The sequence below is a fragment of the Echiichthys vipera genome, assembly GCF_963691815.1.
Source record: "Echiichthys vipera genome assembly, chromosome: 23".
NCBI classification, from domain to species: domain Eukaryota; kingdom Metazoa; phylum Chordata; class Actinopteri; order Perciformes; family Trachinidae; genus Echiichthys; species Echiichthys vipera.
This window is the reverse complement of record NC_139848.1, coordinates 4,410,257-4,422,611: the sequence shown is the minus strand read 5'-3', so window position 1 is coordinate 4,422,611 and position 12,355 is coordinate 4,410,257. Positions and strand designations below refer to the sequence as shown.

The 12,355-nt window shown below is 42.6% G+C and overlaps 2 protein-coding genes across 6 annotated transcripts in view; one reads left to right on the top strand and one right to left on the bottom strand.

Moving 5' to 3' along the window:
• Positions 1-1,817, bottom strand: part of LOC310964913 (inositol polyphosphate-4-phosphatase type I A-like) — a 34,608-nt gene extending 32,791 nt beyond the window's left edge. For all 5 annotated transcript variants that reach the window (XR_014593767.1, XM_083938228.1, XM_083938231.1 and 2 more), the window contains exon 1: positions 1,709-1,817. The gene's annotated coding sequence lies outside the window, so the exon portion shown is untranslated. The remainder of the gene's footprint in view (positions 1-1,708) is intronic.
• A 1,414-nt stretch (positions 1,818-3,231) lies between these two features.
• LOC310964790 (sodium/hydrogen exchanger 2-like) lies at positions 3,232-11,449 on the top strand. The gene is made up of 13 exons (XM_083938053.1): positions 3,232-3,767; positions 4,110-4,435; positions 5,116-5,253; positions 6,339-6,589; positions 7,152-7,369; positions 7,457-7,656; positions 7,807-7,896; positions 7,990-8,060; positions 8,155-8,322; positions 9,069-9,174; positions 9,828-9,944; positions 10,023-10,116; positions 10,192-11,449. Exons 1-13 carry the CDS (start codon positions 3,485-3,487, stop codon positions 10,623-10,625), a joined length of 2,496 nt encoding a protein of 831 aa, XP_083794179.1. The 5' UTR covers positions 3,232-3,484; the 3' UTR covers positions 10,626-11,449.
• Positions 11,450-12,355: the final 906 nt, after the last annotated feature.

The following is a 12,355-nucleotide window of genomic DNA, read 5'->3' as shown; positions in this document are numbered from 1 at the left end:
CTCACCTGTGGTCATGAAAGCTGGGTCAGGACCCAAAGAACCAGTTCGCGGGTACAAGCGGCCGAAATGTGTTTCCTCAGGAGGGGGGCTGGAGTCTCCCTTAGAGAGAGGGGGAGAAGTTCAGCATCCGTGAGGAACTCGGAGTAGAGCCGCTGCTCCTTTGTGTTGAAAGGAGCCAGTTGAGGTGGTTCAGGATCATCTGGTAAGGATGAACCCTGGGCGCCTCCCTAGGGAGGTGTTCCAGGCACGTCCAGCTGGGAGGAGGCCTCGGGGAAGACCCAGGACCAGGTGGAGAGATTAGATCTCCACACTGGCCTGGGAACGCCTCAGGATCCCCCAGTTAGAGCTGGTTAATGTGGCCCGGAAAAGGGAAGTTTGGGGTCCCCTGCTAAAGCTGCTGCCCCCGCGACCCGACCCCGGATAAGAGGCTGAAGATGAGATGAATAAACCAAGAAGTAGAGAATGATAAAAGGGACTGAAATGACTAATTGGTAACAAAACAAATCAGTTAATTGCAGTTATGCTGCTAGTAAATGCCAACACACAGACTCCATTACTAAGTTTATGGAAGGGATCCTCTGCTGTATTCAAATCAGTGACGCTGTGGGTCCATGCTGAACAAAACCATGGTGCTAACATTGTTCTGTGCGAGAGAGTGACAAGCAGTGATTTATGTGGAAACGCGGGAGGAAATGGAAATAGCTGGGTATTCCAGGACCACAGGGAGTACAACACAGACGCGGTGCAAAGCAAAGTTGCAGAACGCCTTTCCAATTGTTGGAGTTAGGGCAAAAACAAGGGGATCAGGTGGCTTCAAATTAGGGAACTGCCGTGTCATTATGAGAGTGAGGGTAGAAGGGGCCTATACACATAGCTGCCATACGTTTGCTTTAATCCCATAGCATGAAGTCATGTGATGACACTTGAAGCAGCTCTACTCTGAACAAAGGCAGGGAAACTTAGATTAGTGTTTAGTCACATGCTGAAACACATGTATGAGCTGGGCTGCAGTTCAAAACTCTCAAATCATGAATCATCATCATATTTAACTTCCTATATAAGACTTTTTACAGAAAGGGGCCTCAGCTTTAGGCAGGTCACTCTACTCCTCTTTAAAGAGCATTGTCAGCTTTTTCTTGACCTTGACTCCTGCACAGAGAAACTCAAAACCAGTGTTGTGATGGTCAGCAGAGAGAGAGAGAGAGAGAGAGAGAGAGAGAGAGAGAGAGAGAGAGAGAGAGAGAGAGAGAGAGAGAGACAGAGAGAGAGAGAGAGACTGCAGTAAAAATGTGTGGACAACATGCAAACAGACTCAGCACATGTTTACATCCACACAGAGCATGCAACCATAGACACACACACACACGCACACGCACACGCACACGCACACACGCGCGCACACACACACACACACACACACACACACACACACACACACACACACACACACACACACACACACACACACTTTCCTTTCCTAAGTTAATAACACAACTAACGTCCGTTGAAGCTAACTGTTAAAGCTAACTGTTGAAGCTAACTGTTGAAGCTAACTGTTGAAGCTAACTGTTAAAGCTAACGTTTCCGAACTTAGTTGTAAACACCAACAAAGCCGCAACCGTTGCTGTCTCTGAAGCTGATTAACGTAAAACACGTCATTACGTTACGTATTTTGAATTAAAATGAACCGTTATTAACGGATACTTACCGGTCCGGTTACGTGTTGTGGTAAAAACATCCGTTTGTTGGGTAAAAAAGTCAACTGTTGTGAGAGAAGTGTGTCTGCTGCACTGTGTGTGCGTGTGTGTGTGTGTGTCTCTTTCGGTCGTTTTCTGACTGTAGCCGCAGGAGCTGGCCACGCCCCCGGCGCTGCACGTTGACAACGTCATCACGCAGGCTCTGACGCACTACGTAGATATTATTGCGAATCATTTTTTAAAAAGGACATACATTATATTGTATAATAATTAAAAAATAAAAGATTAAAAATAATAATAAATACAAATAAAAAATAAAAAATAAATTGAAACGTATATAACTGATTAATCAAGTACTGCACTTGAATGAATGAATGATATAATTAATTTATTTTTGGTTATACATCAGATGTTGAATACATTTACATAATATTTTGACAATTTCAACCAAAAAAAGGATTTGGCTGAAGCAACTTGCTTTTATTAGCCCATCCTAACACAACATATTTACTTAGTTTACATATTTGATTAAAAGTATATTTACTTATACTTAAATAAATGAAATCATTTACTTACTTTATATACATTTTAACATATTATACATAGAAACATATATATATATATATATATATATATCTACACATATACATATATATATATACACACATTTATTGTGGTATTGGGTGTTTATTATTATTATTTTACTGTACTATAACTTTTAAGTATTTATACACAAGTATACAAGTACAGTTTATTGTATTTTATTTTTCCTTTTTATGCTTCCATTTCAATCGGCTACATTTCAGAGGTTAATAATGGAACTTAGATTGAATAAGTTCTTCCTGAATGCGTAAAAAGTAATACAGTTACTGTAGAACTTTCACTTTAGATGCTTTAAATACAATTTGCCGACCTCTTCCTGTACTTTTAATTATATTAATTACTAAAATTCACATGGATAACTGAAAATGTAACTTTAAGATTGGTAAAAATCTGTTTATAATTATACGTGTAGGTATGATGTCCGTCAAAAGTTCTTTAAATGAACTGTTTATTGTTATAAATGTACAAAATGTTAATTTATTTATTTGCATTACCAACAGCATGTCTTTCTTGTAAGTGGAGTGGCTCATATGTTAATTACAAACCTAAAGTTGAATAGTATAAATGGATCAACTACCTTTTTTGTTGTTGCAGGTACTTAATGTCTACAAGAACTACAGCAGAGGCTGCTGTTTGTAGAGGAGAGTTGCCTTCTATCGCCATCATGTGTCATTTATGTGGTATTACAGGTTTACAAGTATAGCTTTGCTCAAGTCTGCTGCGCCCATGTTCTTTGAGGTTAATTCAAACACTTATTCATCTAAAAATGAAAGAGTTGGATTAGTTTATTAACAACAATAGCCTAACTGCTTTCTGTTCATGTCACTGAGGATATGTAGTCCTGATGTGCTCCACCCAGTAGGCAGGGCACCCAGGTGATGTGACAAGCAGGTTCTGCAACAGTTGAAACCAGATTTGAGTTGCACCTTAATCAGGATCATGTTGAGAGTGTTTTTAGAAGCCGGACTTTCTTTAATTCCATCTAAAAAGCAAACAAACTTGACACCATGACTGTTTTTCCTCAGGTGAAACTTTGACATTTACTTGCTCTGGACATGGACTGGATTAAAGTCAGATTTCTAGGCCTTAAATGGCAACTAGTTTTTTAAAAGCAACAGCGTGCTAATGTCTTGGGACTCATAAGACACATTGGAAATACTTGAGATCACAGTGGACCAGTAGAAATGGGGACCTCAGTTTTCTCTGGGAGCGAGAGAGGAGTCTTTTGCATACTTGTGCTCCTTTTGCTCTGCTGCTCCGGAGGGAAATGTGAGCTTAAGGAATCAAAACCTGCAGCCACGACCGACTTCCCCGATGTGAAACCTTTCGACAATGAATTTGACGGGCCCCAGGCCTTCCCTGATGAGGAGAGGGCCAACCTCCCTGTGTTTACTATGGACTACCCTCGGATCCAGATCCCCTTTGAGTTTACACTCTGGGTCCTTCTGGCCTCTTTTGCAAAAATTGGTACGTGTAGATGAGTCACTTGTGCATAAGTAACCTTCACCAGCTTTAAGATTATAGTGATGGACACATACTGTAAATGCATCAATAGCTATGCTGAACTGTGTGATCATATACTTTTACTTTTGGTACTTGAAGCATAGATATTCATGCTAATACTTATTTAATACAGGACTTTTACTTGTAACAGAGTATTTCTGCAGAACATGATCTAATTACTTCTTCCAACACTTTGCAACCTTGAGTAACAAGCAGAAGCATTGCTTTGCATAACAGCAGCCTTAAGTTTGGTGTTGGAGGACAGAACAGGAGCCCAGTCTTCTCCATGTCTTGTCTACTCTTTAGGTTTCCACATTTACCACAAAATCACCATCTGGATCCCAGAGTCCTGCCTCCTGATTGTCATAGGCCTCATCGTCGGTGCAATCATGCACTCAGTCAAAGAGGAGCCCCCCGCTGTCCTTGACTCCAACGTCTTCTTCCTCTACATGCTCCCACCCATCGTCCTCGACAACGGCTACTTCATGCCCACGAGGCCGTTTTTCGAGAATATCGGCACGGTACTGTGGTACGCCGTGGTGGGAACCCTGTGGAACAGCATTGGCATCGGGCTTTCCCTCTTCGCCATCTGCCAGTTTGAGGTGTTTGGAGTTCAAGATATCAACCTGCAGGTCAGCAACTGCCACAAGTTCATGTTTGCAATGTGTGTGATATTTTTCTATCTGAATCAGGGAAACAAACAATTTTAGCAATAGAAATGCCATAGTGGACAGAGCACTGCATGCATTAGACTATAAAATGCACAACTCTAATGTACTGTAAGGCATCTGAGTTTGATCCTCCAGTAGGAATCACACACAACACCTCCGAAATGATTGATCTACCCACCCCCAAACTGTCAGACCTCAGGTGCCCCTTTAAAAAACATCCCTCATGCTGCTTCCATCTGGAAACATGCAGGCTATGGCAAGAGTTATGTCTCCCGAGCCATAGCATCACTCATCAAAACACACCAGAAACTGTCATGTGTGTATACATGTGTCTTCATATGTCTACGGGCACATGAGTGATTTTATTTGAGTAATAATAAGAAGGTTAGTTTTAGCACTTAAGGGGGTTTTGGAATAAAAAGGGTACATTTGATGTCAATGGCTCAATCGCTTTGATACAAAACAATAATAGGAACGTAGACGTGCTCAGGAAGAAGTTTTAACATCTACGGTTGCATGACAAAATACTTTCAATGCTTTCAGTATCCCTAAGAAAATGTCCTGACTTTTACATGATGGTAAATGAGGTTAACACTGAATATGTTAATCGAGTCTTAATCATTTCGGGTTTTTCCCTGCAGGAGAACTTGCTGTTTGCCTCCATCATCTCGGCCGTGGACCCCGTGGCTGCTCTTAATGTGTTTGAGGACATTGGAGTCAATGAGCAGATGTATATAGTCATATTCGGAGAGGGACTTTTCAATGATGCTGTCACTGTGGTGGGTGCAGGAGATGATTTTCTTTTGTGTGTGTGCGTGCGTGTGTGTGTGGACTGTGTCTATAAAAATAGACTGTTGTGCTATCTTGTCACAGAATAGTGTTATTATAGTCCCTTCCTGGTTTTAAAGTCTCTTAAAGATTCTTATATTGACAACAGGGATTTCATTTATTAGGCGACAATTGGTCTTCAGCCATACACGTTTACAGTTTTTATAATAAGCATCATTAAACGTATGGCGAATTAGCTGTTAGCAGTTCTTTTTAATTCATTTAAAAACTCAAGTTCTGCAGTTATAAGGAGCAAAGCGGATTTGTTGATGTTTACAGACGTACAGTCCCTGAGATAATGATGTCCTCAGGAAGCGTAAGTCACACTGAATGCACTGTAAGAATGTGTGCATCATGTCTGTGTTTAGATTTATGATCTGACAAACAAACACAACTCTACACTCTCCTCTCTGCCACTCTCAAAACCTCTGCACTAGAGACGCCTTCTGCAAAACATCCCTCGGCTGAAGTCTGATCTTTTTATGGAGGGGAAAACAGATCATTAAAGCTGCATAAATATTGGCAGCAGTGTAAGACTCTCTCAATTTCAGGGGAGTGGTAATGGCCAGAATGCAACATTGCATCAATAAATAACACATTGTGCCAACAATACCTTTAGCAAAGAGCAGTTGGGGTTCAGTGCATGAGCTAAATCCATGTGCCCTTGCAGGTTTCCCTCAGTCTAGTTTGACCAGTTCCCCATTGTTGAATGGAAATGTCATAATACGTGTGTGTTTGCTTTGGCTGAGAGGAAAGTTTCTTACAACACTCTCTGGCATCGATTGTCCTCAGTTGCATCCTGTTTCCAAAAGAAAAGCATGCCCCAGCGTTACCAGCTGAGTGACACAAGTCATGTTGGCACATGATATTCAGCCTGACCCGAAAAGTTTTAACGGTTTCGACAAAACTTGGAGCAGATTCATGGGATTGTTTGAGCGGTTGAACCTGCTTGACAACAACTGTGTGTGACGTGAGCTGTAGTTTAACCCTCATGGAAACCTTGTACTGTATACTGTATGTTTCCCTGTCTCCCCAGGTGCTTTACAACATGCTTTCCTTTCTGGCTGACCTGCCTGTCGTTGAATCTGTTGATGTGTTTCTGGGAGTTGCCAAGTTCTTCGTGGTGGCGGCAGGAGGCATCCTCTTTGGCCTCCTGTTTGGAATCGCAGCTGCGTTCACCACACGTTTTACCCACAATGTCCGTCAGATCGAGCCCCTCTTCGTCTTCATGTACAGCTACCTGGCGTACCTGATTGCAGAGTGTTTTTCCATCTCTAGCGTGATGGCGTAAGTGTAGGCCAAACACAAGTATCTACACGGGCAGTGGTGGAGGAAGTATTCAGAGCCTTTACTTAATACTGAACTTACTGTTTGCAACACCTTAATGCACAACATTTGGATCAATAAGTGAATAAAAGATGGGTTAGAGTTGCTAGAAATGTTTCTAATTTGGGAGTTAACTGATCAAAAGGTTTTCAGAAGTTGCAGCTGGTCAGATTCTCTAAATGCCAAGAAGACAGTGCATCCTTTGGACACACAAACTAGGATATGAGTCTCCACCCTTTACACCCTTGATGCATATTTATCTGATGACCCATGTTTGTGCTCTTGCTCCTCCACCTAATTTTCCGCCCTCTGAGTGTGATGCAAGTTCAAACTAGTTTAAACGAGTGTCGCATCATGTGACAGTGATTTGATTCCCTTTCATAAAAGTGAAACGGGGCTCACTCAACATTTTCAGCAGACAATAAATACGACTGTGTGTGCGCTGGAAACATGTTATAAAGGCAGTAAAAGCAAAAATATATAAGTCAAATGATTGAAGTCGAAACCTCCTCCCTCCCTGCAGCATCATAACATGTGCCATCACCATGAAGTCATATGTGGAAGAGAATGTCTCGCAGAGATCCTGCACCACCATCCGCCATGTTGTGAAGATGCTGGCCACCGTCTCTGAAACCCTCATCTTCTTCTTCCTGGGCGTCGTTACTGTTACAACTGAGCACGAGTGGAACTGGGCTTACATCCTGTTTACGCTGCTGTTTGCCTTCATCTGGAGAGGGCTTGGTGAGAGCTTTTATTTCCATTTAAAGGTCTTTTCTCCTTCAGTGGTCCTAATATCCTAACTGCTTCATCAATCCTATTTTCTCGCAGGGATCCTGGTGCTGACCCAGATCGTCAACCCGTTCCGTACCATCCATTTCAATTTCAAGGACCAGTTTGGCCTCGCCTACGGAGGCCTGCGAGGGGCAATCTGCTTCGCCCTGGTCTTCACTTTGCCAGAGAGCATGAACAGGAAGAATCTGTTTGTCACGGCTTCAATTGCCGTTATTATAGTCACGGTTTTCTTACAGGTGAGACATTTGGCTCCAAACTAAACTCCTATTTTAACATGTAAAATGTCTAAGAAGTAATGAATATTATATATGCATTTATATATTAAATTTACTCACTTTCTTTCATTATAATTTGGTATAATAAAAATGAAATTGGCATATTTTCAGGGCATCAGCATCCGTCCCATTATAGAATATATAAACATCAGGAAAACCAACAAAGACCTGAACAACATCAATGTGGAGGTTCACACCAGGGCAAGTATCTTCCTTTAATAGATTTAAAATGTCTAATTCAGTCAAATAACCCGTGTGTGAATGACATCATTGTCTTTGTTGTGTTTTGTCCAGATGATGGAGCAGGTTGTGTCTGGTATTGAGGACCTGTGTGGACAATGGAGCCACCATTACTGGAAAGACAAGTAGGATCTGTCTGTCTTTATTAGGACATGTAGGTCTTTTCCTGCAGATTCACTCATTCATTTGGATCATTTCATCCCTTTGTTTTCTCGTCAGGTTTCAGAAATTCAATGATCGTGTTTTGAGGCGCATCCTGATCCGAGACAACAGGGCCGAGTCCAGCATCGTGGCTCTGTACAAGAAACTGGAGCTGCAGAACGCCATCGGGTTACTGGACACACCTATGGGAGACATCAGCGCGGCACCATCTATCGTTTCACTCTAGTAGGTTCAACAACATTCATTCATTCATCTTCAACCGCTTCTCTTTGTCGGGGTCGCGGGGGGTTGAGGGGGGGCTGAAGTTGATCCCAGCTGACATCGGTCATGAGGCGGGGTACACCCTGGACAGGACGCCAGTCTATCACAGGGCACATAGAGACGAACAGAGACAGACAACCATTCACACCTACGGGTGATTTAGAGTCATCAATTAACGTAACACGTGCACGTCTTTGGACTGTGGGAGGAAAAACCCACGCAGACACGGGGAGAACATGCAAACTCCACACAGAAGGGCCCCAGCCTGGATTCAAACCAGGAACCCTCTTGTTGTGAGGCCATAGTGCTAACTACCTCACCATCGAGTCACCTTAGGTCCAACAACATGTCCTTTATTATCAATTGTAGTGTGGAAAAAGTTTTATACAACGATGGATTTCATCTTTAAAGTTTGCAGCTTTGATCCTGAAACCAAAGCGCCTCACAACCTGACATAAAAGTTATACTTAATATTTCATAACAGCTTATCGATGTCACTCTGAAACTGCCTCTGCTCCCTAACTGTCAGCATGAGTGCATCAGCTAAATGCACCAAACTAAATCTAATTTGGCTCCAGCTGATGATGCCGTTTTCCGATCAGATGGAAATCTTTACCCCAGTCCTAATTTCCGCCCATCTTAATGTCGATAACACTAATAAAACATTTCAGCAACATTCACTGCTCATTGCTCTCCCCTCCTCCTTCCAGCGATGAGAGGAACGAGGCGTCTCGACCCAAGAAGAAGTTCTTGGCTGCTGATGTGAAGAAAATGCACGACATCCTGTCAAAGAACATGTACAAGATCAGGCAGAAGGTAACACGGGGTCATTCTCCATCATATTAACTATGGGTTGTTCTTTTATTATGATTTTATACTATTTTATGACTTAAATCCCCAATGACTCAAGTTTGATGCTTATTTTTTTACTTCATTATGACCTTAATATTTTAATTTCTCTTCATTTTTGACAGTTTTATAAACTTTGAACAGAGATTAGTGATACATTTAATGTGCTGCGGACAGTGGAGGATTTTAAATTGGTCAGAATTAATGAAACAAAAGTAATTTGTATCAGAAGGAAGACAAATCAGCTGTTAGCTCACTTGTCTTGGGATATATTAAGAATTAATAGCAGATTAAATATCTATCTAAGTTAATAATAAGTGTACTTTCTTTTGTTTTTCTTTTATTATGCTGCTAGTTCAGATACACATCTTCAAAAATGGGTCACAAATATAAAGTTTCATCTTAAGAGGCTCTTACTAATTTCCTAAAACTGCTGGTCACTGCGGTTGTTCGCAAACGCTTCCTTAACATCTGTAAATAGTCCTTTTGTTGAGGACTATACTCTGTGCCGTGGGATTGAGTCAAAGAAACTACAGTGTATGTGTTTAATAGACAACATGACACAAAGGAATCAGACGTACCAGACTTTGGATAAAAACATTTGCATGCATGTTTTCCAGACAACGAGTTACACCAATAAATACAATCTGCCGGATGACAGCCGCACCAAGGAGATTCTGATGCGCCGCCACGCCAGCATCAGACGCAGCATACGTGCGGAAAGTTTCAGAGAGACGGTGGGTTTCTGTTTCAGAGGACATAAAGTGCTTTTTACCCTTCAGCCTGCCTGACCTTCAGTCTTCCTCCTCTTCCAGGCTGCACAAAACATCCCCAGGTCTCAAAAGTACTTCTCCCTCCAGCCTGGAGGAGATCTGGAGACGGCTTTCGCCCTCAGAAGAAGAAGTCACGGTGAGTTCATGTCTATTTTAAATGAACTGGCTCAAAAGGAAACTCAATGAACTCACAACATTTGTGTTGTGTCAGGTGGAAGCGATGACGTGGACCGTTTCTCGGCCCGTCTCCAGAGATCTGGGGCGTCACCGCGCTCCTCATCACGCTCTTTAGTCCCCATGAGGAGGTTGAACACCATCAAGGAGTCCAGAAGCGCAGGGGGGCAGCCGACCGCTTCTGCATCCCCGTCTCTTGAGGTGGACGTTTTGGACGAGAGGGGTCCTGGTCTCAGCGACAGGAGACCACCAGTTCCTGCTGCCAGGAGGCGCATTACTGATCGGGTAGATGGAGATGAAGACCCCGTCGACTCTGAACGTACAGGAGAAAGGGAGGAACAAGTACGACCTCCTCAGCTACCCCCACCCCGTGGCTGGGTACCCGAGAACCAGGATCCTGGAGCAAATGGGGCAGGAAACCCCTTACTCAGACACTCGTCACAGGGGCATCAAGGCTCAGGGAGGTCATGACAGACTGTTTGTGTTCTCCAAGTGCACAGTTTTTTTTATGTGTGTAACATTTTTATGGTTGTAGTGGTATTAGCCAAGAAAAGGGAGTCAGCAAAGTCAACAGTTCAAATGACTTTTGAGTATTTAAATATTGTTTTTTAACATTGTGGTGTGACTTGAATGACTAAATGTTGCTGTGACAAACCTTGACTTTACTGAAAGTCATTGATTTACTCAAATACTCCTAAATACTACCTGAATACAACTTCATTTGAGTATTAATGTTTTATGATGGAAGACAGTATTGTACTTTTTACTCCATTACATTTATTAATTACTTACTTTGCAGAGTCGGGTTATTCACACAAAATCTAAATCAACTGAACTCATACATTATTATATGTGATATAAAGCTGCCTGGCAGTAATTAAGACAGTGATATATTATAATTGATTGTAGTCTGAAATGGGCCATTCTGCATAATTCATCCATTCATCTTCAGCCTCTTGTCCCTGTCGGGGTCGCGGGGGGCTGGAGCTGATCCCAGCTGACATCGGGCGTGAGGCGGGGTCCACCCTGGACAGGACGCCAGTCTATCACAGGACACATAGAGACGAACAGAGACAGACAACCATTCACACCTACGGGTGATATAGAGTCATCAATGAACCGAACACCTGCACGTCTTTGGACTGTGGGAGGAAACCGGAGAACCCGGAGAAAACCCACGCTGACACGGGGACAACATGCAAACTCCACACAGAAGGGCCCCCATTCTGCATGATGAGTACTTTTAGTCTTAGTAGTTTTGGATGCACTTTCACTGAAGTAAAAGTTTGCAGGACTTCAGGACTTTCTGATTTGTCTGTTGCACCAGCATCCTCTCACATCCTGTGTTACGTGTATGTTTAACCTTCAGGGTTACATTAACCAACCTGAGACAGAGAGGTCCTCCAGGGTATAGATCCATTTAGGTTGCCTGATGCAAATGGATGTAGGGTTATGTTACACTACTGTATTCGACCATTTAAGCAGTACATTTGAAATCATGGAGCACTAATCACTCGCTCCTCTCATTTGCTTTAATGCCCCCTTTAATTAGTCCTTTGGACTCTCTGATGTGCGTCCACAGCCGGCATCATCTTTCAAAGTTTACTTCTTTATATCAGCCACGCAGTGAGAAACCATTTCTGTACAGGGCTTTAGGATCGTCCTGTTTCTTTATATCTGCCACGCAGAGAGAAACCGTTTCTGTACAGGGCTTTAGGATCTTCCTGTTTCTTTATATCAGCAACGCAGTGAGGAACCGTTTCTGTACAGGGCTTTAGGATCGCCCTGTTTCTTTATATCAGCCACGCAGTGAGAAACCGTTTCTGTACAGGGCTTTAGGATCGTCCTGTTTCTTTATATCAGCCACGCAGTGAGAAACCGTTTCTCTACAGGGCTTTAGGATCGTCCTGTGTCTTTATATCAGCCACGCAGTGAGAAACCGTTTCTGTACAGGGCTTTAGGATCGTCCTGTGTCTTTATATCAGCCACGCAGTGAGAAACCGTTTCTGTACAGGGCTTTAGGATTGTCCTGTTTCTTTATATCAGCCACGCAGTGAGATACCGTTTCTGTACAGGGCTTTAGGATCGTCCTGTTTCTTTATATCAGCCACGCAGTGAGATACCGTTTCTGTACAGGGCTTTAGGATCGTCCTGTGTCTTGAACTGAATTCTCAGTCTCACTGAGAAATTATTTACTTCCT

Bases quoted from the DNA above. Each gene is read 5' to 3' on its own strand.
- LOC310964790 (XM_083938053.1), top strand. From the start codon at position 3,485: ATGGGGACCTCAGTTTTCTCTGGGAGCGAGAGAGGAGTCTTTTGCATA. The intron at 7,897-7,989 runs GCAAGTATCTTC...TGTTTTGTCCAG, and splicing joins ATGTGGAGGTTCACACCAGG to ATGATGGAGCAGGTTGTGTC. The intron at 9,175-9,827 runs GTAACACGGGGT...CATGTTTTCCAG, and splicing joins TGTACAAGATCAGGCAGAAG to ACAACGAGTTACACCAATAA.